Source organism: Hydra viridissima, unplaced genomic scaffold (assembly GCF_058129835.1).
Source record: "Hydra viridissima isolate aposymbiotic clone 2 unplaced genomic scaffold, HvirCarnegie_v1 scaffold_2, whole genome shotgun sequence".
NCBI classification, from domain to species: domain Eukaryota; kingdom Metazoa; phylum Cnidaria; class Hydrozoa; order Anthoathecata; family Hydridae; genus Hydra; species Hydra viridissima.
This window is the reverse complement of record NW_028324301.1, coordinates 13250821-13278588: the sequence shown is the minus strand read 5'-3', so window position 1 is coordinate 13278588 and position 27768 is coordinate 13250821. Positions and strand designations below refer to the sequence as shown.

At 28.4% G+C, this 27768-nt stretch overlaps 3 protein-coding genes and 2 pseudogenes across 7 annotated transcripts; all 5 read left to right on the top strand.

Moving 5' to 3' along the window:
* Window positions 1-4137: 4137 nt before the first annotated feature.
* On the top strand, window positions 4138-5814 carry LOC149892040 (uncharacterized; annotated as a pseudogene).
* Window positions 5815-6427: 613 nt separating this feature from the next.
* Window positions 6428-20883, top strand: LOC145196412 (CDK5 and ABL1 enzyme substrate 1-like). 3 transcript variants are annotated; one of them, XM_090077151.1, is made up of 12 exons: window positions 6428-6738; window positions 9246-9583; window positions 9706-9777; window positions 12142-12217; window positions 12360-12447; window positions 15578-15678; window positions 15853-15959; window positions 16232-16265; window positions 16342-16404; window positions 16525-16561; window positions 17104-17174; window positions 20789-20883. In XM_090077151.1, the coding sequence occupies exons 1-12, from the start codon at window positions 6571-6573 to the stop codon at window positions 20792-20794; spliced, it is 1161 nt and encodes a 386-aa protein (XP_089933277.1). In that variant the 5' UTR covers window positions 6428-6570; the 3' UTR covers window positions 20795-20883. The 3 variants fall into 3 exon arrangements, with proteins under 3 accessions (XP_089933277.1, XP_089933276.1, XP_089933278.1); XM_090077150.1 differs by lacking the exon at window positions 20789-20883 and adding an exon at window positions 18994-19172; XM_090077152.1 differs by lacking the exons at window positions 6428-6738; window positions 20789-20883 and adding exons at window positions 8270-8594; window positions 18994-19172 and having other exon boundaries at window positions 9253-9583.
* On the top strand, window positions 19311-20578 carry LOC145180500 (heparan sulfate 2-O-sulfotransferase-like). Its single transcript, XM_080055400.2, has one exon. It carries the CDS (start codon window positions 19598-19600, stop codon window positions 20576-20578), a length of 981 nt encoding a protein of 326 aa, XP_079911526.2. The 5' UTR covers window positions 19311-19597.
* On the top strand, window positions 20779-27757 carry LOC145180491 (peptidyl-prolyl cis-trans isomerase D-like). 2 transcript variants are annotated; one of them, XM_090077153.1, is made up of 10 exons: window positions 20779-20883; window positions 21103-21240; window positions 22037-22143; window positions 22401-22589; window positions 22771-22893; window positions 23016-23257; window positions 23422-23479; window positions 23577-23663; window positions 27413-27455; window positions 27557-27757. In XM_090077153.1, the coding sequence occupies exons 1-10, from the start codon at window positions 20832-20834 to the stop codon at window positions 27646-27648; spliced, it is 1131 nt and encodes a 376-aa protein (XP_089933279.1). In that variant the 5' UTR covers window positions 20779-20831; the 3' UTR covers window positions 27649-27757. The 2 variants fall into 2 exon arrangements, with proteins under 2 accessions (XP_089933279.1, XP_089933280.1); XM_090077154.1 differs by lacking the exon at window positions 20779-20883 and adding an exon at window positions 21881-21921 and having other exon boundaries at window positions 21175-21240.
* On the top strand, window positions 24429-27139 carry LOC149892039 (uncharacterized; annotated as a pseudogene). Its single transcript, XR_016449437.1, has 4 exons — window positions 24429-24775; window positions 24912-25256; window positions 25588-25780; window positions 25860-27139. The product of XR_016449437.1 is annotated as an uncharacterized LOC149892039 (transcript).
* Window positions 27758-27768: the final 11 nt, after the last annotated feature.

The following is a 27768-nucleotide window of genomic DNA, read 5'->3' as shown; positions in this document are numbered from 1 at the left end:
AATTAACATAACTATGAAGAAAACGACTTGAAAAATTTTCTGGCATCTTTTTTAAGGAACTTCAAAGAATGAACTTCACAAAACAACATTTTTATTTAACATTTGCTAAAGGTATACAACGGGCAATTTGGTTTGAAATTAGATAGCTAGCCGAAAGAGTTGCCGAAAAAATCGCGTTTATTTATATGATGAACTTGCGACACGGAAAAAGTCACGTGACTGAAGTCCCTACTCATATTGACTGGAATGTGCAGAAATGGCGAACTGTCCTGTTCAGTGATGAATCGAAGTTCAACATCATTGGGAGCGATGGCATTTGCCGTGTATGTCGACCGGCCGGAAAACGCCTCGATTTACGTTACTGCCATAAGACCGTGAAGCATGGTGGAGGCAATGTAATGGTCTGGGGGTGTTTTTCTGCTAACGGTCTAGGTCCAATACATCGAAACGATGGAATAATGGACCGTTTCATGTATAAAAATATCCTGAAAGATGTTATGTTACCTCATGCTGAATGGAATATGCCAATAAAATGGGTTTTTCAGCAAGATAACGATCCGAAACACACTGCAAAAGTAGTCAAGCAGTGGTTTCAAGACAACCACCTACCGGTGATGGATTGGCCGCCTCAATCTCTGGATCTCAACCCTATCGAGAACCTGTGGGAGATCGTCAACCGCAGAATGAATCGTGAAGGTGTTTGTAATAAGGATCAACTGTTTGAACAAACCCAAAAGGCCTAGGCAGCGATTCCACAAAGTTTCATTGATCACCTGATCGAATCTATGCCTCGAAGATGCAAGACTGTGATAGAAAACAAAGGATTCCACAAAATATTGATAGCGAAATACGGCTTGGTCAACATTTTGTCGAGTTGCACTTATTTTGTCCAGAAGGAAATCAACTTTTTTTAATATTTTTGATGAATTTATTAATTTTCGTGTACAAATAATGAACTTTGTGATGAATAAAACTTGAAGAACTTTGTCTCTAAACAGTTACATAGTTATTTCTCTAAATTGAAAAAATGCAGCACTTTTATATAAAGAAACTAAATTAGCATTATTTGGTTCCAAATGTTTTGTCCAATACTGTATATATATGGCTATTTCCACGATGGAAGAGATAAATTTCGTGTTTAAAAATTTCTTTTTTCAAAAGATTTTTTTTCTTTAATTGTAGTTTAAACACCTTAAAATTATTGTTAAAATATATTTTGAGTAGAAAATATTTGAACCGAGTAGATAAATTTGATGAATGTTTGCAACTGTTTTTTCTTTTTATTATTCGAAAAAGTGAGTAAAATTTGAGGGCGAGTTCTTGCAATATTTTAAACAAAACATATCCATATTTTTGTTTAGAAAGAATCTTTGAGATTATATATATGTCTTGAGTAAAAAAACTTTTACTCTTTAAAAATAATTCAAGTGTTTTTTTGTCACATACAGATCTGCAAAAATTAGGTTGCGTCACTGAACTAAAAGCTAAAAAAGTTTAATTATCACAATGAAATTAGGCTTTAAGGCGAGATTTTTTTAGAAACTATATATTTTAATGTAAACTTTTCATCATTACTAAAAAAAAATTGTTCAAAAAGCATTATATTAACTTATAGTAATAGTTTAAAAGTTGTTGCGTCACTGAACCCATCAACGGGATAATTAGCGTTTTATAAAATAGCGCGATAAGGAAGTCAAAATATGATCCAAATGTTCGGATTTCGTTGTGGGTTTTCGAATTTTTCGAACTCGAATAAGTTTTTGCATTTTAGTATTGCGAAAGGCTATAAGTAAATATTAGTAAACTATTAGATTTATGTTAACATTTTCTAATAAAGTTGTAAATTTTTAAGAAATGGAATCAAAATTAGAAGTAAAAAAAAAACGTTATGCAGAATACCAAGCTAATTATGTTTCTCGGAATGCTGATAAAAAGAAAGAAATTTCCAGTGTAAGATCTAAGAGATATCGAGAAAAATTGAAAGCCGATCCAAATAAAAAGGCAGTTTATGCTGCTAAAGCAATATTAAGAGTTTTAAAAAGTCGCGCTCTAAAAAGAAAACTTTTAAATCAATCTCAAAGACCAAGCTCATCTTTTAAAAACGTTTAACAAAGAGGAAAAGCATTGAAAAAAGTTTTAAAACCACTACCAACTTCAAAGGAGAAACAATCTGAAATTCTTTCTATTCTTTCAATTAGCTCTGCTTGTAAGATAATTCGGATCTACCTCCAGCATGTTCACAGCTGAATGGTCTTTCTGAAAGAGATGTTTTAGCAGTTGTAAACTTTTATAATGAAGATGAAGTTTCCCAAATATCACCAAACAAAAAAGATGTCACTCGAATTAAATTATCTGACGGAAAAGCAAACAATATTCAGATACGTCATTTATATTATACGCTAAAAGAAGCTTTCGAATTGTTTAAGGAAAAGCATCAGCACATAAAAATTGGACTCAGCAAATTTTGCGACCTTCGTCCACGCAATGTGAAATCAGTTACAAAATTTCCGCATAATGTTTATGTTTGTAGTTTGCATGAAAATATGCGATTTGCCTTAAATGCATTAACAAAATCAATTCAAGCGTCTTCAATCAAAGCTGGATCTGAAATAATAAATAACTTTGTTTGTGAACCGTACACTTACAATTGCGCCTTTGACAAATGCGTTGCATGCAAAGGTATGAAACAGTTCGATAAACACTTGCAAACTGTTAATACATTTGGTTTCGAAGTATCCTGGGACGAGTGGAGAAAGCCTGAAACTAAAACATATGCAAACATTGAAAAAATTTCAAAAAAGTCTTCTGTAACAGAACTCATCCAACACATATCAGCGATGTGTGATAAGTTCGTTAAACACGCATTTGTAAAGAAAAACCAATCAACAATTTTTAAGAAACTGAAGGAGGTTTCGATGAGTGTTAATTCTGAAATTGCGGTAATCCAAGTTGACTGGGCTGAAAACGCTAGGTGTTTCTATCAAAATGAACCACAAGCGGCTCATTTTGGTCAAAATCAAGTTTCTATCATGACCCTTGCAGTCTGGAACATTGAGTTAAAAACGTTTGCCATAGTTTCTGATTCAACTGATCATACTAAGTCTTCCGTTATACCATATATTGACAAAATCCTTCACTTTATTCCTGATCAAGTCAATGAAGTACACATGTTCAGCGATAATGCCACTTCTCAGTTCAAAAACAAAAGCATTATGGCTGCAATGGTTGTGTTTGAAAAACATTTTCGTAAAAAATTCTTCTGGCATTTCTTTGCAGCGATGCACGGGAAAGGAGTGGTTAACGGAATAGGAGCTACTGTTAAGCGAATCGCAGCCCTGAGAGTTAAATCTAGTCAATACGAGATCAGGTCAGCAGCAGATTTTGCCTTAGCATTACAAGATTTGCAAATATCTGTAATTCACATGTCAGAAAACGATAAAAGACAACAAAAAAAATGAACTTGGATTCAGTTCAATTTTAAGTTATTCAAGAAAAATCAAAGATATATCAAAATCACATTATTTTTATGTTCAGAATGATAACGTTGTTCCAATGCTATTTTCACCTGAGTATAGTTAAAATTTATTAGAAAATAAAAAAACTTTTTAAAATAATTTTAATTTCATCTTTTTGTTTCGTCACTGAACGCTGCGTCACTGAACTGATAGTATTTTTTCTGTAAAATAAAACGATATGAAAACTTAGTTGTTTGTGGCTTTTTTTATGACTGCCTTATTGCCAAATGAATAAATTACAACAAAAAAATCTAATTAGTCTCGCAAGAATTAAAATTTCAGCGAAAACTCCATTTAAAAGTATGCTGATGAAAAAACACTTTTTTCCGCGTTGCGTCACTGAACTCATGTTTTAATTTTTGCTATGTAAAAGTGTTATGTTAATACAATTGCGTTTAGTTTATATTATAAAATTTTAATTCAAGATTGATTTAGAGTAATAAAAAATAATTTTTGAGTTATAAAAAAAATAATATATTTGATAGAGAGTAATGTATTTCAGGTAAATAGGAGTACTATTAGGCAAACCTCTTCACTGATATGTATCCAGACAAATAATTAGCCAGGGTCAAATACTTTAAATGTGGCTGAAAAAATCTTTAGACTCTTCTATTTAAATCTTAATATAGATTATTTATATTTATGATTTTATAATTTAAAAATAAGGTTAAAATAAGATCAGTTAAAACATTTTTTCTCTTTATGTTATTTTATAGCTTGATTCAATAGATTTTTTTATTGTTTTTACTTTTTTCAAAAATTATTATAAAATTCTTACTATTAATTTTAGAGGAGTTTCTCTTGATTGTTGCAAAAGTAAAGCTGTAACCAATATCATAGATATTAGTGAATCACTTGGAGATAAACATGCAGAACAAGTAGCAACTGGATTGTTAAAGCATAAAATGGAGAGTGAAAGCATTGTAAATGTAGAGCAGTTTAAGATGTCTACAGGTGGAAATCTCTCTGTTACAGTTGGAGTAAATGAAATTAAGTCAAAAAGAAAGAAAGTAAATCATATCTTGTTCCAAAATATTATGGAGCTATCAAATGCATTAGAATTCTCTAAAAATAAAACCAAAAAATCATGTTCTACTTTACACAGGAATCTAACAAGTGCTGTAGAATCGATTATTAATGTTAAAATGACTGAGTTGCAGGAAACTCTAAATATCTTTAAATAGTGGTCAAATCTTCTTAAAAGTTATTGTTAATGTTTTCGATCCAAAAAATCATTATCCTTCCTTTGAAATATATGAAGATTCTGGTGTGAAGCGATACTGTATTCTTGCCATTGTGGAGATGGTCTTAGAGGATAATGGCAATCTCCAAAAATTATTGACACCTCTTCAACTTTAAGAAGTAAACTTCAGTATACAATTTGACCTAAAAAGTGCAAATTGTGTTTTTAGAACTTTCAAGTCACTCTGGCAAATATGCCTGTCTGTATTGTGAAGGAGAATGCTCCCTTGAAGCAGGGAAACTAAGAACATTGGGCTCCATAGACTTATGTTATGATCAATATGTATATGGTGGAAAAAAAAGATTGAAAATGCAGGAATACAAAATTGTAATAAATCCTCGTTTAATTTACTTAAAAGAAGATCAAGAAACTTTTCTTGAACATATTGTTCCTCCACCTGAGCTTCACATTATGATGGGAGTTGTGGATAAACTCTGTACTTTGCTTTAATATGTTTTTCCAGCTTTTCAAAGCTGGTTGAAAACACAATACATATTAATGAGAGGGTATCTTGGTGTAGGTTTAGATGGAAATAATGATAATTGGTTTATGCTCCTGTTAAATATTTTGGAGAGGGATGTTACCTAACTGCACCAATCAATAATTTACTAATAATGAATTGCTTGCATAAGTTTTCATTAGTGAAATCAGCTGTGTTTGGTTTGGAAATGGGTTGGATATTTCTGTTAAAACTCAAGATTTCAAAAGTTCATTTTCTAGTCTTCAACTATATACAAAAGATGTGTTTGGCTATGACTTGACAGTTTCATGGAAAATACATATTTTAGTGTGTCACATTCTCACCTTTGTAGATTGCAATAATATTAGCTAAGGTAGCTATGCAGAACAATGTGGTGAATCAGTTCATCACAAATTTAAAAAAACTTGGATGAACTACAAAAGAAACATAGGACAAAAAAGTCATGGAGAAAAGCTAAAATCTGCTGTGGTAAATTTTAATTTAAATAAGCATTAACTTAAATATCATTTGTGATACAAATGTATTTATAATATGGTTTTTTTGTAAATGAAATGAATAAATATTAATGGGTTATTTTGACTACAATAATGGCTGACTTTATTAAAACTTTGGAAGAAAAAAAGCCAAAAATTATGCGTCTTAACTTTGGAAGTATACATATTTAGAATTAAGTTCAGATTTTTCTGACAACATATATTGTGTTTACTAATGCATATGATTGATTAAATGTAAAAAAATCAGAAGTGGGGAGAGTTTCAATCTGGGGGTTAATTTGGAGAAAAGTGTTGCTTCACTTTTTCTTTACAGAATTTTTGCGAAGTTAGACATCTAGATAATATATAAAATTGGGAAGGATTAGCTTTTAAAAACGGTAAAGATAGGCAAAACGACATCTTGACTTGACTTGAAGATTTATAATATATTTGAACTAAAATTTGGCATTTAAAAAAAAAAAAAAAAAGTAATATTGTAAAAAATATCGTTATTATACCGATAAATATCGGTATTCTCGTTTTTTTAATGTATTTCGATAAAAAAAGCCGATATTATCGTTTCAAACGATAAGTTATCGTTTAGTTATCGTTTCAAACGACAAGTTATCGTTTCATAGACATACTCATATCGTTTGATATCGTTATCGTTTCATATCGTTATCGGTTCAAAATATCGGTTCATACAGATAACGATACGCAGACCCTGCAAAAAAATCTAGACGCGCAGCTTTTAATTGTTTTAAAAATGTTTAGTGTGTTTTAAGATATAAGAGGTACAAAATTATTTCAGGCCATCCTATTGCTAATTTTCTGGAAAAATCGAGAGAAGACGATGGAATGACAGGAGATAGTTCTCGTTTACTCCAAGATAAATTTGTAAAGAATCATAACAGATATGAGGGAAGAAGGTTACAAGAAAGTCTTCTTTTTTTGAAGACTATTTCTTTTGATGGAAGTATTGATGAAAATAAAAAAAATACTTTCTACGATGCTAATAATTCTCAAGTAAGTTAGCAATATAGACTATCTCTCTCTCATACACACACACACACACACACACACACACACACACACACACACACACACACACACACACACACACTCACTCACTCTCACACACACACACACACACAAACACATACACATACACATATACACACACACACATACACACACATATTCTCACATTTGAAAAAGAAAACCATTTTAACAATTTGCATGTTTATTTAGGGTCATTATCTTGTAGAAGTCTTTAATTGTCCTACTGTGTCAATATATATTTTGTAGCCAGAAACTTTTGCACATGTAAATATAACAACTGCAATAATAAAAAAAATCACAAACATAAATGACATTCTTTTTCTATATTTTATTTCCTATATTTTATTTTCTATATTTTATTTCCTATATTTCATGCTTAAATCCCATAAAGATTATCAATTTATATATATATATATATATATATATATATATGTATATGTATATGGCTGATGATTGCCGTTAGGCATGAAACTTAAAGTTCCATAATAAAAGTTTTTCTTTATCGTTTTTAATTATAATTATATATATATATATATATATATATATATATATATATATATATATATATATATATATATATATATATATATATATATATATATATATATATATATATAATGATAATAATAATAATAATAATAATAGTAATAGTAATAGTAATAGTAATAGTAATAGTAATAGTAATAGTAATAGTAATAATAATAATAATAATAATAATAATAATAATAATAATAATAATAATAATAATAATAATAATAATAATAATAATAATATTAATAATAATAATAATTATAATAATAATAATAATAATAATAATAATAATAATAATAGTAATAATAATAATAATAATAATAATAATAAAAGTCTTTTCTTAGAATAAATTAGAGTATGAATTGTCACTGGCTGAAAACTTTTGCATAGCGCACACTCATAAGCACAGCAACATGTGTATAAATAAAACTAATCATAATGAGCTGTAATAGTGAAGGACTATCAAAACCATAGGCAAATTTATTTGCAATATAATTTCAAAAATCTAAGTTACATTACCTTTATGTATTTTTAAAACTGAAATAAAACAATCATGTTCAAAACAAACATATTTTGTCAGGAAATGTTTTGTCAATCTAAGTATTCTAAACAGTTTAGGTTTAGTCTGTTCTCTATTTATGAAAAACAAAACATGATTTCTTTCTTAGTCAAGCATATTTTTACCTATGCATATTTTTACCTATTACTTTTATTTATGGTTTAAGTATTAACAACTGACAAAGCTTAACTATGTCTGTAACTAACACTTTGACTTTGATTGGCTCAAAGAAGTTGGGTCATATAATTTCTCTTATTTTTAAATAAATTGAGTACTTTTAGTTTATGCTCTAAGTATTAATTTTGGTATTAAAGTATTATCTAAAGTAGTTAATTAATGTAGATATTCTAATATTTTTCTCATTTCAAACAGAATCTAGTTCAGGGAGTTAGCCTTTTAAATTAAAACTCATTTTTAATTATTTAGTGCAAGTTAAATTTAAAAATGGACATAAGTGGAGTGCTCAAAGTGACAACTGTGGCATTTTTGTGGGGCTTTACAAACCCTTTCCTTCGTAAAGGAAGTTTACAAGCAAACTGTTCAAAATATGATAGTTTTTCTAACAAGTATCCTAATTGTTTAATTTCGTTTCTTAATTGGAGATGCTTGTTTCCATTTGTTTTAAATCAATGTGGTTCAGTTATTTATATGATGGCGCTAGGAACATTAGACCTTTCTATAGCTGTACCTGTTATCAATGGGTTAACACTAATAATCACTGTCTTCACTGGCCATATGCTGCATGAAAAAATCAATGCAGGAGTTTTGCTTGGTTCAGTTATGATCATGTTTGGTATAACATGCATTACCATTAATGTTTAAGCTTCTGTATTAAATTTACTGTTACAAGTTCTCATGAATATTAAATGAAAACCTGATAAAAGCTGCATCATCTTTTCTAATGTTTTATACTTTATATGTTTTAATTTTTCAATATTTTATTAATTAGAGTAGATATAGATTTTTTTCTATAAATTAATAGTGATTGATTGACTTATCTTTTAGTGAGTTTTGAAATGATTATTTCTAAAACTAGCTTTCGGTTTACTAAGATTTTGCGTTTATCAACAAAAAAAAAAAGAAAAATATGAATAATAATTGTATTATATAAGTAATATTAAAAGATTGCTTATGGCATTATTTTTTCTGTTTTTTTTTTTTTTTGTTTTAATTTGTTTTGTTTTAATTTTTTTTTTGTTAGTTTCTTTTTTTTTAAGGAGTAGGAGGAGGAAAATGTTAAAATAACAACATCTATTTCAAACATGTTAGAAAGTTTATTTTAGTAATCAAATCGTTAAGAAAATGGAGTATTAAATAGGATTTTAGTAAATAAAGCTAGCTATTGATCATTTGTCTAATATTCTCTTTCAAAATTTACTAGGCAGCAGCTAGTGCATTGAGTTCAAGGGTGGTTAGTATTCCATCTATTGCTTCAGACAACAATGCTGTTAACTTGTCTTCATCAGAGCTCTGCAACATCAGACTAAATCATGAAGTTACTAGTTTGATTCCAGTAAATCTTTTATCTATTGCAGAGAATGATTTTTCTTATAAAACATTGAGTTGTAATTCAACTAGTGCATTGTGCCTGAACTCGGATCTGAAAATAACTGGATCAAGATCTGAGCTTGACACACGTGCTATTAGTAAGCAAAATTTTCTTCACCACATTGCAGTTTTGAATAGTCATAACCAGCAAAAAAATTCTCTTGGAAAAAGGTAAATAAGTTCATTATCAAATGTTGTTTAAAAAACCGCAATATTTTGATATCAAATTTTTATACATTTACAGTGAAACAACTGTCTCATTTAAAAGAACTTATAACATTTTTTACTTAAAGAATTGTACTTCTTCAGCACAAAATCCCATGCCAAATCTTCTCTGTAATCCCTTACAAGAAAAAAGCTTCATTGTAAGTGCCTTTTTTTTTAATTTATTTAAAATGCTATTCAACTAAGAATTTCCATCTTAAGAAATGAAGCTATTAGTTTTGGTTTTTTTAGAGTAATATAAGTTATGGGTTCCTTAAATAATTTTATTGCTATGAGTTTTTATGCCTTTAAGCTTCAAGTTGAAATGTTGTTGAAACATATAGTCAATATTAAAAAAAGTTTAAAGATAATATGTTGTTATTTAATATGAATAAACCAATTGCTTTTTGTAGCAAAGCATCTGTTTATTGGTTTTTTCAAATATTACAAGTTAAACTTTATAACTACTGCACCAATTACTCATTTGCTGCAATAGTGTTTGGTGGAAAAATTATTGAAAGTTTTACCCTGAGTGTCTATTTAAAGTTATCTATTTAAGTTTTAAGTTGTCTATTTAAGTTTTAAGCTGTCTATTTAAACTTCCTAAGTCTTGAATTGTCCAATGCTTTCAGTGCATCATTTGATGGGGGGAGGGGGGGAGTTGGCGGCAAATAGTTTGTGTGTTTTTGAAAGTTGTTAGAATGCAGGAAGTATGTAATAAGAAGACCATGAAAATGGTTAATGTAAAAGTAAAACATTTGTTGACTTTTTGGACAGTTTTGTAGACTGTTTTTGTTGTACTTGTAGTTAGAATGTCTATAGTAGACTTCATAATAGGTATAAAAGATGACTTCTATATTTATTTCACACCGTTTTAAAGTAAGGGTATTCCAAAAAAAACCATATTTCCAAATATCCTGATATTCTGCCCTGCATGTGGTACCTACATAAATAATAAGATGATAAAAATCCAAAACTCAGTTCATTTAAAGGTTTCTAAAACTTCTCCCAAATTGGTTGAAGTTTTTTGAATTTGTTAGGTCTTTAGTATTTTTTTATATGTTACTTTTTCTTACAGGAGTGACAGGGAGGATTTAATTTTCCAACAGTATTTAATTTCACTGTAATAGTTCAGATTAAAAAACATTTTTTCAACCATATTTCTTTTATATGCAAAAGAAAAATGGTTGAAAAAATGTTTTTTTAATCTGAACTATTCAATTGATAACAATGTTTTGAAAAAAGTCTTGAGATCTAAGATCACTTTTTCATCCCTTTTCAAAATTTTATAATAGTCCTGTGCAATTTTTACACCACTCTCTGCCACATTTTTTGTAATTTTCTAAGTTTTGACTTTATAAAGTCCAAACCTAAGAAAATTAAACATTTGTCTTCTAAATATTTGTTAATAAAAATATATAAAGTTCATAGATTACTATGCTCAGTGGCATGATATATAGGTTTAATTTATGCATGCATAATATTTGCCTATATAATGGCTAGTAGATTTATTTTTAATAATGAATACCATAAACTGTACACTCCTAGCTACAAAGCAAGCATGTTGCATGTACATTCTCAGATTTTTTTTTTTTTTTTTGTGTAGTGTCATGTGAATGTCAATTAAAAGTTGATGCATTTCAGTCAATATAATTACAAATCATGGATACAAGTTACAAATCTCTTATCTTCAATTTATCATTTATTTAGGATCATATCATTTATTTAGGACAATCTCTGATATAACTTTATGATTTTCTTTATTAACACTTTTCTTACCATATCAGACTTATTTTACAGAATTTTTAGAATATGTTTTCTCTCTTAAATTTAATCTTAGTCCCAAAAATTAAGTGTATATATTTTAAACTTATATTTTATTATACCAAATGAATACTTTGGCTTTTGAATTGCTTTTCTGAATTTTCTGTTTATATATATGAATATATATTTCTAAAATGGTGCAACAGATTTTATGAACAATTGTTCTCAGGTCTCAGAAGTAATGTGGGTTTCATTGTGCAATAAAACTCACATTACCTCTGAGACCTAAGAAACAATCCATTTATTGATTCTTAATGTGTTTTTGTTGTATGAGGTATCATTAGTTACTTTAAATGGATCTTTAGGCTTTTTCATCTCATTTCATGCTTTCATTCTCATGTTTTTTTCCAGTGTACTTGTTAAGTGTATTTTTACATTCTTGATTGCAGTGATACATAATTTGCCTAATGTAGACATTTAACACTGGAGGTGTATGTAATTACAATAAAGTTTTAACAAAAAATAGGTGCTTAAAAAACCAAATTTATGCTAGATGTTTACACCATTTTCTCTTTTTTAACAAGATTCTGATTGCTATCATTTTATTCAAAAATTAAATTTAAACTTCCATTCTTTTGTTGTATTCTTTAAGTCATAAGTGTTATTGTTGAAGTACAAAGAAATAATGTTCTAGCCTGCTTAACAGTCTAGCTCACTAAAATTGGCCTCCTGCTAAAGTGAAATGTGTAAATTTTTTTTAGTGAAAAACGTTTAACTACTATTTCCACAGTCACATTAATTGATGATATAAGTTTGAATAATGGATATCCTGTTAGTGTAAGTACTTTGAAGTTTATTTGTTGTTCTTGTTTATTTTGAAGAAAAAACAAATAATCCCCCCCCCTTTCCTCCGAAAAAAATATATATAATGTTAGTAATAAATTTAGGCCTGTTTTAAAATTGTCAAGTTGTATTATAGGTTTCTTTCAGTCATTTATTGGTTCCAGAAGGATGGAGATTAAAGGGAATTCCTCAAGAAATGTTTTCAGAATATGGTCATTTACATGGTATAGTATTATTTACAGTAGGTAGAGTAGAATTAAAAGGAAGGTTATATAAGGAAAGACAATTTCATCATTTCCAGTTTCTTTTAATTATGTGTTTAATTTAAATGTTTGCTTTTACTTACATTTTTGATTGTTTTTTTAAGTTAATTAGCCAAAAGGTTTTTTAAAAAATTAAGTTTTTAAAGTTTTTGACCATTCATGTAAAAAGTGATTAAGAAAGAAAATTTTTTGTTTTGCTCTTCTACTATTTACAAAATTTAAAACATTTTTCACCGTCTTAGTTACCAAGTATAAATTAAATGTATGCTTATGCAATTTTCTAATTGTAATTATGTAAGCATATACTTTGTTAAACTACAATCTCTATTAATAGTAAAAATTTTTAAACAACCTTTTTTAAAAACCGCATAATGAAATTTAAAAACTTATAAGTAATTTTTAATTTTTTACTGTGTACCCTGTTCAATAACAAATTTTATCTTTGTTATGAAGTTCAGTTTATCTTCATGATTTTATTCATTGGAATCATGGTTCTTGTTGTGATTGTTTTCAAGATGTTTTTTCTGAAATTAAGAAAAAGTCCTTTTAACCCTTGTCCGGCTGCATAGGTACAAATGTAGTTTTTGTGATTTTAAATGGAGATTGTTTAAAATGTAACTTTTGCGTTTTTAAATGGCACTTAACAAATTAAATAAGGTAGTTCTAATTTCATGTAACATTTCATAAAACTTCAATTAAATATTTTATCAAAAATTTCATAGAGAAATTGGAAAACTACAAATAGAGATTTACAAATTGAAAGTTACAAAAAATACAAAATTACAAATAGAAAATTACAACTGTAGTGAGAAATTAACAAAAATAAATATAGGCGCAATCGTGCCTGTTAAAATTGTGAAATTTTGCTGCGTGACAATTGGTTAAAAAGTTGGTCATGAAATGTTTGAAAAGTGTTTACTAACAACATACTTTAATCATATCAACCAGACAAAACTCCAAAAATCAAGAAAAAAATATGAAAATAATTTTATGTCTACTTGTATGAAAATTATCTATAGTGTGTTGGTAGTGATGGTGTTGTGTATATATATAAAAAATATTAAAAATTTTTTGATTGATAAGAAACAATTTTACTAAGTCTGTTGTTAAAACAACAATAAGTATGATGTCTGATAGAAACAGTTTAATCAGATGAATGTGTAATTCAGATCAATGAGCAATGCAGTTCTCCAATCTTGTTTATTTTGTACTGGATATCACAGTTTTAACCACAAGAAGAATTTATATATATTTGTGCAACAAGCACCAGGCTATTTAGCTGCACCCCATAAACTATAAAGTATAGGTTTGCCATGTGACCTCTCTTAGCATGAATGAATTTTTTAAAGAAAATAATTTATATAATTTTAAGTTTGGGATTAATCTGGTTTTTTTATGCTAAACTAACTATAAAATTTGTATACTTAGAAAGCTCTGTTTCAAAATGTTTACTTTACTTAGAGAGCTCTGTTTCAAAATGTTGAATTAAATTGAAGACATTAATACACTTAACCACAAAATTAACACACTACTTGTAAGTTCTGACTTATTTTGAAAAATATTATGTATTTCCTGGGTTTATCAATTACAAAGATGATGTTTACTCTTATGCCTTTTGTAGGTTTTACTCTGTTTCCCTTACTAGATGTAGAAATTATAGCAGCTTTTCATAAGTAGCATGTTTTGCCGTAATTAAACCTCACTTCTAAGAGAAAAGTATGTGTTGGTTTTAAATTGTTTTAGCAGTAGAAAAGTTAACTGTCATTTGAGCAACACATCTGTTTGAAATGCAGCATTCTAGATGAAATTCAAGTCGTGATGAATGTGTTACAATTTTTACTTTGTCCAATGAAGGATTAACAAATGACAAACTTGGTAGAAGAATTGGAGTGTCTCATACAACATTCAGTAGGGTTCTACAAAGGTTTGTAGAAACCAATGATCACGCTAGACGACTTGGCCAAGGTATACCGCGAGCTACCAAGGATGTGGAGGATTTTTAATGCTTTGAACACTGAGAGCTTGGTTCGCTACTGCATGAAGTCTCCAAATACAACTTGCTGAGGTTCATGGAACTGCTGTTAGTTAAAGTACCATAAGAAGAAGACTTTGTGTTTTAAATTTATGACCTCGAGCAGCAGCTACTATTTCTAGACTGTCTGTAGACCACTGAAGAAACAGGCTGGCTTTTACAAGGAAGCATATGAAGTGGGAAATACATGATTGGGCACAGGTCATTTACAGATGAGTCAAGGTTTTGCCTTGTAAGTTCTGATCACCGCCCAAAAGTGTACAGAAGATCAAATGAAAGATATTTGGCTTGTAACATTCGAGAAACCACTTTATATGGAGGCAGCTCATTGATGGTATGGGGGTGAAATATTTTCAACAGCTCGCACAGAGCTTTTTATTGTTAATGATGTAAGTTTGACTTCTCAATGATACATAGACATTTTAGAACCTTTTGTGAGACCTTTTGCACCATATATTGGAGATGGATTCTTTATGCAGGATAATGCTTGACCACATATAGCACATTACTGAATACATACTGTTAATATTCAAGTTTTGAAGTCGCCAGCCTGCAGTCCAAATATGAACTCAATAAAATATCTTTGGGACACTGTCTTAGAAGCTAACATCCAGTTCTTAACAGCCTAGACGAGCTGTGATAACGCACCACTTGTGCATTGTGATTTAAATTAAATCAAAATGCACAAGTGGTGCGTTAATTTTGCAGTTAAGTGTATTTGTTTAATATTGAATTTATACTTAAATTGATTAGCAAACCAAATTTGCTAATATTATCTGATTTATTATTTTCCAGTATTTATTAATATTCAGCAGATATTTATTTCTTACTATTTTCAGGTGTGTTCTGTATTTAACTCTTATGCTTCCACTAATTCATTAGCCTGCAATTACAGAATAGTTAATGACATTATTGGTCTTTTAATTTTGTTTTACTAGCACTTCTATTTTTTCATACATTTTTTTTAAAAATATTTCTATATTAGAAGATAAAAAATGTAAATGGCAGTTTTTGTTGAAATTTTAAACTATTTTTTGCCTTTTTTAATTAATATTTTAGATTTTATAAATCCGCCATTATTCTATGATCCTCTTAAGCTTGATGATCCAGAATTAATACTAGGAAAGCACCGAACAGTTCTCAATCTTTCTTCATGTCTGGTTTGTTTTTGTTAAAGTTAACAAACTTATGCATTTAGTACTACATCAATTAAGTTTTTTTTGTTTAGTAATTTAATAATAGTTTGTGTGTGTGTGTATCTGTGTATGTATGTGTAGTAAAATGTTCAAGTTTGCGTATTTTTAATTAGTATTATTATTGCTGTCTAAAATTAGGTCTCTATTATCCAGTATGCAAAGCCTTCAGACTTAAAAAAAGATATTAATGAGCGCTTTAGAGAAAGATTTCCACAAGTTACTTTAACTTTAACCAAGCTAAGAAGGTAAGTTAATTGTGTAGTTATGTAGATAAGGTTGATTTTCCAGTTCAATAATTTTTGAAAAGGTTATAAATATTTAAATGTATCATTTTAACAAATAATTCACTTTAAAAAGTAAATTACTCTGAATAAAACAGATGCATATTAACACTCGCTTACAAAAGTATACTCAAAACAAAACATCAAATAACATAAACTGCTTAGTTATTAGATGATTTGTTTTTAAAGTGCTTTTGGCTTTCATAAAATCCTTTTTTTTTTCTCTCTTTCTTCAGTTTGAAATCTGAAATCATTGAGTTTGGGAAAAAGGTTTGGATATTAACTGCTACTACTTACTAAACTTTCACTATTTCATAAGCTTTATTACTTCTTTTACTTATTTTAGAACAATATTGAACTATCAGTGATAGCTTATTCATTTGTGTACTTTGAAAAAGTTGTTCTAAAGGTTCTTATGCTTGTTTAAACTTTTTTTTATGAATATTTTCTTAGGCACTTTTCATTATATATTATCTAATAAAGAAATCAGGTTGTGCTGGTCATTTCTTTTATCTTTACCATATTTTAGTCTAGGGTCACCAAGTATAATAGGAAATATATTGCAGGTATTTTTTTTTTCTTACAATTTGGTTTCAGAACATTTATAGCAAAAGTAAAATAATGTTTACTTCATACTTTTTTTTTTTTATTTATTTATTTATTTATTACAATTGGTATTTTTTTACATTAATAATTTATTGCTAGTATTCATTTTAGTATTCTTAGAGTACTTTACAATGATGTAATTCAAAACTTGATAATTATATATTCAAAGTTGCACAACATTTAGGAAATTTTTGTTTATCTTTTAATTAATGTCAAGTTTTGCAAAAGCAAAAGCGTATAATCTTAAAAGTTGCAGTTTAAAATGTTTTTTTTTGTTCTGGTTATCCAGATAAATTTATTGTTAGTTATAAAGTGATTGTGGAGATCCTGAGATTTCAAGAACAGTTCTTTACTGGTCCATAGGCTCATACAAATCATGTTCATAAAATCTGTTTTTGATACTCTACGAATATTACAAAATTATGAATTGTCTTCTCTTCTATATTTAATTTTTTTTAACAAAAACTAACCAATTACTTTTTATTATATCTTCTTTATTTAGGTTCTTGTTTGCTACTTGCAGTGAAGTTTCAAGCTGATCTTCAGCCAAAAGATATAAAACACCATATTGAGGTTTGCTTTTTTCAAATATTCATAATTTTCTAGTTTTTTCACACAGCTTCTTATGTTCATCCCATATGAGGTCTTGAGTTAAAAATGTAAAAAAAACATTTAAATTTCATAGCAAACAAATTCATGAAAAACAAAACAAAATGGAATAAACCCTAGACAAATAAGACAGCTATTAGTAATTATTTATCATATATTTGGTTTTTAAAGATTGTAGAAAATAAATTCTAGTTTATATATACTCTATCAGGAAAGATATCATAACTTACATGTGGAAGTTTACATGAATATTATAATGTAAAATGGTTCAGCTACAAGTATACAGAGACATTTATGACTGTCTTTAGGAAAAATGTCTAGAATTCTTGTAAAGTAAAATGCTTCTAAACAAGGAGCAAGAAATGTTATCATCATCTGCAAAACCTCATAAGCTGCATGTTTTTTCTTAATTAAAATTAAGAGTTATAAAATGGTTTTGTTTTTGTAAAATTGTTAACAATTTTACTAAAATTTAAACTTATGTATTCTTTTACATATTAAATAAATTATTACTCTATTTTGAATATTTTTACAAAAACTATAAAGTGTCTGTATCTTGCATAAAAAATTAAACAGAATAAAGGCTTTTAATATTGTATAACTTAAAGTTCACTTAAACACCAACATTCATAGCTTTAAGTGATCAGTTCAATGTTAAAATTAACATTGATATTGATTTTGGCATTGATATAACAGAGATAGTAAATCTTTAATGTTTTTAGTTTTAAAGTCAATTTTAAACTTTAATTGATTTTCTGGTATGAGTGGGTTTAAATTCTCAAAGAAAAGGATTTAAAAACTTAGTTTTGAAATTTCAAAACTTTGTTTTGAAATTCTATCATTTTTTGAGTTTGTTCAGCATCTGCTTCTGTTCTTTTGCCAACCTCTTAAAAACATTTTTGCTGTATGAATCAATATCTAGTCCACCAAGTCATTATTTGAGAATTTAAAAACCATTTAGTTAAGTGCTAGGCTTTTTTTTCTATTTAATTGAGATATTTTTAATATTGATAATGAAACCATCAAGTTCTTAAATTTAGTTAAATTGATTTGACTTCTTTACTACTGAACAAACATTTTAGATGTATACATGTTATCATTAAAGTCTTTTCTAATAAATTTTATTTCAACTTGGCGATGAAAGCTGTTAGTAGACATTTGCGTCCAGGCTTTAATCATATAAATGTGTAACAGACCTTGTTTACATGTCTCTGTAAATGTTTTAGAGAAGTTTTGAAAAGTTTGAACATAAAAACATGGTAAGTCTGTACAAACAAGAGTTTTACAGATAATTCTTACATGTCAAATGTATTTTAATCTTTTCCTATTTGATAGTTATAGTGTTTTTCCATTCTTCTATTTCATTTTATTTTATAAAAATTGTTGAGAAATTAGGTTCAGTGAAAAGCTTTATATTTTAGTAGCATTTAAATTGTTTTTGTTATTCACAACTTTTTTAATGCATACTTAAAAATATATAAAAAAAATAATAATAAAACCTCTTTAAAACTTTACATAATAACAAATCACTGATTATATTTTAGAAAAATTTTTTAAAATGGGGTTGGATACTTATTTTAGTAATAGCACCACCTAACTTATAACTAAGTACTTAATTGAGATTTGATACAAAATGTTGGTACAGATTCATTTTCACAGCTACATATTAGTCATGGGGCTACATTTTTGAACCAATATTTAGCCATTTTAACTAGATCCTGTTGAAGTGTAAATGTTTTTCTTTTTAAAGATATCTTTTTTTTTTTTTTTTTTTTTTTTTAAGCTTATTGCTGAACAGTTCCGCTTAAATGTCAGAGATCTATTGGCATGTGAAATACAAGTTTTAATTTTGTTGGAGTTTGCTTTGATGTTGCCATTACATGAAACATTACCCATCTGTAAACGATTAGAGTCAATATAGAGATAAAAGAGTTATTTTATAGAAATACCTGATGTAATAAAGATGATTTTTTTTTTTTTTAACAAAAAGTAGTTTCATAAAGTAAGATTTGTTAAGGAATTTCTTTTCCAATTTGTTTTAACAAAAAGTTTATAATAGAGTGTTGGTAAAAAAAAGTTTGATTTTTAATGTAAAAGTTTGGGGGAAAAAAAAAAACGAAAAACATTGCTTCTTATAATTCTTTAGAACTTTTAATGAATTAAAATTTTATTGTTTTGTATGTATACTGAAGGAAACAAAACTCTGAACTTATGTTTTTTAGTTATTAAATTGACAGTTAAAAAGGTTGTTTAAATGACCTTTATCTTGTGTTAAATTTAACTTGTAACCTTTGTGTGTGTGTGTTTTTTTTATAAATGTTTGGTAAATGCTTTTAAATTACTTTTGTATACTTAAATTAAGAACTGTTAAACTGAAATACCTCTGAATGGGAGTAAAATCTCGTAGCTATCTATTAGCTGCTTGTTTTTTATTTATAATCATGGGAGTACTGTTTTGGAAACATGGTAACAATGACGGCAGCGTCAAATTTGTAGTTAAAGATCAAGATTTGGAGTTTTCTAATTTTGAGAACAGGGTTGTTATTCTATACAATCGTGTGCCAAAAACTGGAAGCACAAGTTTTATGAGCATTCTCTATGCACTACACAGTGTGAATAAATTCAGTGTTGCATTTGTCAATGTTTCTTGGATATCACATCGTTTTTTATTCCTTGACCAGTATCGGTTTGCATTAAATATTACAAGATGGAATATCCGTAAACCTGCTATATATTCTGGTCATTTTCCATTTCTGGACTTTAACAAGTTAGGTATGCAACAACCTTTATATATTAATATGATTAGAAAGCCACTAGATCGAGCAGTTTCACATTATTACTTTATCAGGTATGGGGATACATTCCTCCCAAATAAAAAGCGTCTTCGACAAGGAGATGAAACATCATTTGATGAATGTGTTAAACAAAACAGTAGTGAGTGTTCTGAAGAAAAATTATGGCTGCAGATTCCATACTTTTGTGGTTCAGATACTTTTTGCTGGGAGCCTGGTAATGAAAAGGCCTTATGGCATGCAAAAATAAACCTGGAAAAGCATTTCTTTCTTGTTGGTTTAACTGAGCAAATGGCTAATTTTATTGAGATTTTAGAGAATGTTCTTCCTAGATTTTTTGGAGGAGCATTAAATTTGTTTTTGAAAGATGGTTCAGTACAGCTACGTAAAACTAAGACTAAAAAGCCACTGTTACCAGAAACTGTTAAATTTTTTGAAAAATCTAAAATTTGGCAAATGGAGGAAAAATTTTATCAATTTGTGAAAAACCTTTTTGATAATACATATAAAGACTTTGTTCATTCTAGAAAGGAAACCAGCTTTTCTTTCAGCAAATTAAAACCTGAGTTAAACTAGTTTTAACAACTTTTCAATATATATTATTAAACTATTGTGTAATTAGTATTTATAGACAAGAAATTGTAATACTTTGTAAAATTTTTCAGGCTTCTGTAATTTTTTTAAATTAATAAAATTGTTTGCCTATAGGTTTTTATTTGTTTTATACTATTTAAATTGCTTTAAAATACATTAGAATAAGTGTATTTTACAATTTTCTTTTCTTAGCTTTAATTGATTGTAAGAAAATACTTAAGTATAAATTGTTGAAATGGAAACACGCTCAAAAGTTTTTTTTGATATTTCAATTGGTGGAGAGAAAGGTTTGTCAAGCTTTCAAAAACTAACTTTTATGTAAAATCAGTGGTTATACATAGTGTATGTCAAATTCCAATTAAAATGTTAAAATATTAGTATAATTCTTACAGCTGTTTTCTTTCCTAACACTTTTTATGAATTATAATTTAAAATGTTAATTTTGTCTGTCCAATAATTTCCGGTAATTTTCATTATCTAACAAAAGGATTTTCAACTTTTTTCAGCTGGTCGAATCATATTTGAGTTGTTCAATGATGTTGTACCAAAAACTGCTGAAAATTTTCGATCATTATGCGTTGGTGATAAAGGAATTGGAAAGAAAGGGAAACCATTGCATTATAAAGGATCAATTTTTCATAGAAGTAAGCAACTATTTAAAAAATGGAGTTGCTTCAAGTTACTTGAAGTAATTTGTCAGGTTCATGTTTCTTCCACTTAATGAAAACTTTTCTGAATTTTTGGTGAATTCTAATCATTTTAAAGATAATATATTAAGATTCTAACTGATTGTAAATTTTTAATACTTGAGTATCTGCTAATTTAGGTGCTCAAAGAATGAGAGGAGGTTTTGGGGGTGACACTAAAACATATGCATCTGCATGCAAGAATTGAAAAAAAAATCTTAACATTTTACTAAACTTGATATGCAAAATGTATTACTTAATATGCAATGTGTATTTACTAAACTTAATATGCAAAATATTAAAACAACCGCAGTTTATCACTGTTTTCCTCAATTTAATTTTCAGCAGTTTGATGTTTATTCTCTAAATTAAATGCAAGACTAAAATGACCATGAATTGACAAAAAGAGATGACCATGATTTAACAATTTCATGCAGGTTTTATAGATTTATGGTCCTATTGTTTTTTTTTCTTTTTAATGTATCTTTTAGGGAAATACTTTTGCAGGTTTGTTTTGAACTGTTCTTAAAGTTGTTGGTTTGTAAAATTGGGGATAAATAAAATGTAACTAATATTCTTTTGCTTCCTTTACATTCAGTGAGGGGATATCAATTTAATGAAGTTTATCCTGGAAAAAATGTAATGAGATACTGAAAATTAACTCAAGGCTTTTTAATGATAATAGAGAAATTTCTACATAAATGACACCATTAGTAGTAAGTGAAACTTACTGTTTTTAATATCCTTTCTTCAGTTATAAAAGATTTCATGATTCAAGGAGGGGATTTTACAAATGCAAATGGTACTGGAGGTGAATCAATCTATGGAGAGAAATTTGAAGACGAAAACTTTAATTGCAAGGTAAGTTTTTTTTTTTTAACTAAAAAAAATGTCTAAAAAATATTTTAAATAGTTTTCATAGCATATTTTTACACATTTACTGTATGGAAAATAAATGTTCTATCACCAAATTTTGTTTAGTCTACTGGATTTTTATTAAATTATTTAAAAATTAAGTTGAATTTACAATCATTTTTTATAAAGAACTTCACCTGACAAACATATGAAATTCATCCTATGGTTTCATTTCTTTTTGATTATTGCAGTTTTTTTTGCAGCATGATGCAGCTGGGTTACTCTCCATGGCTAATTCTGGTTCTGGAACTAATGGAAGTCAGTTTTTTATCACAACTGTGCCTACTCCTCATTTAGATAATAAGCATGTTGTATTTGGTAAAGTTTTAAAGGGAATGGGAGTTGTAAGAGAACTGGAAAATGTAGAAAAAGACGGGGAAAGTCCTACCAAGGTAATGAAAAGTTTTATAGGAGATTTCTCTGATTGTTTTTATAATTTTTTGTAGTTGTTATTGTGTTAAACAGTTTTTGCTTACTAGTAAAAATTATTTTAGAGTTTTTTAAATAGCTCTTGATAATTAAAACAGCCTATTACAAAGGTACAAAAATACCCATAACAGTATAATTTCATAGATGTGTTGTATTGAAGATTGTGGTGAGATATTAGCAGGTCAAAATGATGGTTTTATACAAGATGATGGAACAGGTGATTTTCTTCCTGATGCTCCAGAAGATTCTGATGTTAATTTTGATAGTGTATGATTTTTCTTTTTCTTTTTATAAAAACAAATTAAACAAACTTTCTATTTTGTGTTATATGATTATTTTGTGTTATGTGATTAAATGATCAGATGATAAATTAAATAGTTGTAATTTAGATTGAAGATGTATTAGCTGTGGTTGAAAAAGTCAAAATGTTAGGAAATAATCAATATAAGTTACAAAACTTTAAGGCAGCTTTAACTAAATATAAGAAAGCAATTAAATATATTCACCATGCATATAAAAGCTCAGAGTTTTCTGATGATGACATCAATGACAATGTTGAAGATGAAACAAATTCTATAATTCAGTCTAAAAAGAGTTTGGATGCAGTGCTTCTACCTTGCTTGCTAAACAGGTATTTATCATGGTTTCTGTTAACTATTTCTAACCTGTATATCACTGTACTGAGAAGTTAGCTTGTGCTAGCACCTTTCTACTGCATTTGTGTGTCTTTTTTGTTTAATTGGTTAGTACTGCTTGTAAGCTCAAATTAAAATGAAAGTCAATCTGTTTTTTTAGTGCTGCTTGTAAGCTCAAATTAAATGAAAGTCAATCTGCCATCAAAGATCTTGATGAGGTTTGCTTTGAGCTTGTGTTATTTTAACAAATCTGAAGCTAATTTTACTGTGCATGAAGAAAGTTTACTGTTTTAATTTTACATAACGTTTTTTTAGGTACTTTCTTTTGATTCAAAAAATGTTAAGGCTCTTTACAGAAGAGCTCAAGCTAATATTAACATGAAAGATTTAGAACAAGCAAAGGTTTGCACAAGTTGTTAGGGATTTTAAAAGTTTTACTTGTCTAAAGTTATTAACATTTCTGGTAGCACACTGTGGACCAAAGAGACCGCCAGGTTTTATGTCGTGTCAATCAGTTGAAACTTTTTTTTTATAAGAGTATTGGTAGTGTACTTAGAGAAAAAAGGGCTTTTGAAATACTTTTTAGGTGCAAAGGGCCAAAAAAGGGCCAAAATGGGGCACTAATATAGTTTTCACCCCTCCCCTTTTTATAATTAATTATTATAGAAAACTTTGTGCTGATCAAGAATTGTATAAAAACATAGGTCCAAAAATCAATAAAAATTGCTCTAATTTCAATTTGAAATTTAAAAAAATTTACACTAAACACTTGTAGTATTAGCCATCTTGTTGAAAATTTTTTCATAATTCACCAAAATTAACGGAAATTAAAAAGGCTGGTTTCTATCACTATTTAGTTCTACTATTAGAGTAAAATTGTCTGATTTTTTATTTTGTTAAGATTAAGGATTTAACAGCAGAATTAATTGGCGTGGGCCTAATGTTGTGTTCCCCCTCCCCTCTGTAGTGGCTCTGCCTATCTTTATGGTTTGTTGACCATTAGTCAATTTAAAGCAATGAAATTTAATATAACATTTTTAATAACGAAAATAAAATCCAGGCGGAGTAGTTATAAAAAGATTTTTTGAAAAGATGTCAAATATTAGCATTATTAAAGAATATTAATGTAATTTTTGTTATTTCAAGTTTAAGAAAGAGCACTTTCCATTGATTTGCAGACACATATATATATCATCTAGAATGTAATATACTATATTTTAGATCACATAAAGTAAATTATATACAAAAGCCTTTAACATTCATTTAAATGGAAAATATTGTTTTTCAACGAGATGCTGTGTGCTGCTGTTGTTGGCAAATGTTCGGAGCAAGGTCTAAATTTTTAAGTATTGTTAATTCAAATGTTGAAGATATGATGAAGCTGTTTGTTTATCCAGAGTATTCTCTAGACGTGAGTAGCTATCCAAATGTTATGTTCTGGATATCAGAGAAATCTCTACCTGTTGAGGGCTGGAAAACCTGCTAGAGGTTCATGGGGAGAAAAAATTGCTAAAGTATGTAAATAATTAATAAAGTCACTGAAAAAAGATGTTTGAAATATATATATATATATATATATATATATATATATATATATATATATATATATATATATATATATATATAAAGAATTTCCAAATTTGTTTTAAGATTGAATGGAGGATGATGACAAGAACAGCTTCATCAACAATCATTCAAGTTGAAGAAACTCCAGCTAGGTCAACCTAACCTCAATTAAGACTTCTAAACTTTGTAGTAAATGTTTTACAACTGCTACACAAGGACATTTACACAACTGCTCTTCTTCATCTGCAGTTGTAAACCTGATCTTATTAGCATTAAGTCTAGGAAGTTTGCAAGCAGAGCAAGTTGCTGCTGGAATAATTAAAGCAAAAATGGAGACAGATGAAATTGTGGGGAATCATTTACTTTGTCTTCTGGTGGAAACCCATTAACAATTACAGTTGGATGTCCTGATAACAAAGCAAAGAGAAGGTACCTTTTCAATTCTATACAGATAAATGTATAATATTGTATGTAAATATATATAAAATATTATATATATATAATATAAAATAAATAGCATAAATCACTTATCTTTTACAGATCTATTTCAAGTTTCATCAAATCACTTTCATTATTTCATTCAGAAATGATGAAAGTGAGTTATACTAATTTGTTTTATATATTTATGTCTATACTTATCTTCTTGAATAATTGTTTAACATTAATTTCTTTGCAATGTCTACATATGTATACTATATGTATAGTATTTGTATGTGAACACACAAGTGCATATATATACTTACATACATTTTATACCTAGGTCTATGAAACAAGTATCTCTTCAGTTGATTAAGGAACTTCAGATTATCCTAGAACTTTCCCTGAATAAAACAGGCCAGCTGGTATCTATTCTTCGGAAAGGAATGGGAAGTAAGTCTGCAGTAGAAAACAACATCTTTGGAAAATTGAGTGACCTAGAAGAGTCCATATCACATTTTTATCAAGTAGAAAAAGTAACATTTATATATCTTTTGTTATTTAAATTAGATAAAGAGAAAAACCTTTTTCTGAGTTATTATTGCTATTGTTCAGGTTAACTTCCTTGACAGTGTTGATGGCACAATTACAAAAGATCTTGTTTTTGTTCAAGACACTTCTAGCTTTGTTCTAGATTTGATAAACCAACGTCATCTAAATCCCCAACCTGCTTTTGTTCGGTCTTCTATGGACGGAGGAGGTGGTTTCATGAAGGTTATTGTAAATGTTTTTGATGAAAATGAAAATACTACTTCAGATTTATACTTAAATAGTGGTGTACAGCGTTGCCAAATCTTAGCCATAGTTGAAGATGTGCAAGAATCAAACTTCAATTTAAGACTGATATTGGAGAAACTCACTTCGCAAAATCTAAAGTTTTCACCAGCTTTTGATTTGAAGTGTGCTAATGCAGTTTTTGGAATATCAAGCCATGCAGGAAAAAAAGCTTGTCTTTGGTGTGAAGGAGACTCAAGTGAAGTATATGGTAAACTAGGAACACTTGGAAGCCTTGACTATTGGTATCAAAGGTACAATGTTGAAAATAATTCCAGGAAATCAAAGATGAATCATTTTATGAATGTGATTTATCCAAGAATTCTCTACCTTGATGAAGATCCAGATACTCTAATACAACATTTAGTACCTCCTTCTGAATTACATATCCTGATAGGAATAGTAACCACACTAGGTTGCTTATTAATGAATCTTTGGCCAGAGTTTGATAATTTTTTGAAAACTAGAGGTGTATTACAGAGGATATCAAGGCGGAGGTTGGGATGGAAATAATTCAAACCAGATACTTAAGTGTTTAGATGAGTTAGAAAATGTTATATTATCTGAGGTTCCTGGTCTTGTTCCAATAGTTCATTGTATGAAAGAATTTAAGGCTGTAAAAGATTCTTGTTTTGGTCGAACACTTGAGCCTGGATATCAGCAGTCCATAATAAAATTTAAAAACTCGTTTTTACCTACTCAAGAAATTGCAGATATTCTCGGAAAAAAACTTTCAGTTAGTTGGAAAGCACACATTCTCTTGTGTCATGTGCAACCCTTTGTTGAGTACCACAATTGTGGCTTGTCTAAATTTGCTGAACAATGTGGAGAATCAATTCACTCTGAATTCAAGCCAACATGGAATAGGTTTAAAAGACAAGAAAAAAACAAGGCCCATGGAGGAAGACTCCTCTCATCTGTGATTGATTTTAACGGAAGAAGAGTTAGTTGATAGTTATTTACCATATGATATTTACATTAGTCTTATAAATATTTTAAATGTTTATTGTTGTTTATAAATTTTGTATAATTTCTTTAAACTTCAACTTTAGTAATAAAAAGATAAAGTTTTATTTTTTTTAATGGACCTCCAAAATTCTTAAATGGGCTTTGGGCCCCTCATTTTTACCCTTTTGCCCCATTTATGACCCTTAGCACTTTGTTTTGATTTTAAAAACGCTCTTTTCAATTATTATAAGACAAATACTCTTATACAAAAAAGGTTTCATTCAATTGACACGACATAAAACCTGGCGGTCTCTCTGGTCCACTGTGAGCAATATCCACTTAACTTTTCCCTATTTCATGAAATCTTTATTTCATAAATATTTCAGGCTGATCTTCAAGCTGCACTCATTATTGCACCAGATGATAAAGGTAGCTTTAAAAAATGCTTAGTTATTATAATATTCATTTAGCTGTATTATTTAACTTATCTGTATTATTTAATTTAGCTATATTGTTTAATATTCATTTAGCTGTACGAAATGAAATGGCAAATGTGAAAAAATTCATTGAAGAAAAGAAACAGCGTGAAAAACAAATATATTCAAAACTGTTCAACAGCTGATTTTGTGTACTTTAGAAAATAGTTTTTATAAAAACTCCTTTGTAACATGGTACAAAAGTATGCATTGTAAATTATGTTAATGTGAAGATCTTTTGTGGTGAAGCTCAAAGTCTTGTTTTT

Excerpts from the sequence above, each read along its gene's own strand:
- LOC145180491 (XM_090077153.1), top strand. The coding sequence starts at position 20,832 with ATGGAAACACGCTCAAAAGTTTTTTTTGATATTTCAATTGGTGGAGAG. Across the intron at positions 20,884-21,102 it reads TTCAATTGGTGGAGAGAAAG|CTGGTCGAATCATATTTGAG; the intron begins GTTTGTCAAGCT and ends AACTTTTTTCAG. Across the intron at positions 22,590-22,770 it reads ACGGGGAAAGTCCTACCAAG|ATGTGTTGTATTGAAGATTG; the intron begins GTAATGAAAAGT and ends ATAATTTCATAG.
- LOC145180500 (XM_080055400.2), top strand. The coding sequence starts at position 19,598 with ATGGGAGTAAAATCTCGTAGCTATCTATTAGCTGCTTGTTTTTTATTT.
- LOC145196412 (XM_090077152.1), top strand. The coding sequence starts at position 8,309 with ATGGACATAAGTGGAGTGCTCAAAGTGACAACTGTGGCATTTTTGTGG. Across the intron at positions 9,584-9,705 it reads AAAAATTCTCTTGGAAAAAG|AATTGTACTTCTTCAGCACA; the intron begins GTAAATAAGTTC and ends TTTTACTTAAAG. Across the intron at positions 12,218-12,359 it reads ATAATGGATATCCTGTTAGT|GTTTCTTTCAGTCATTTATT; the intron begins GTAAGTACTTTG and ends GTTGTATTATAG.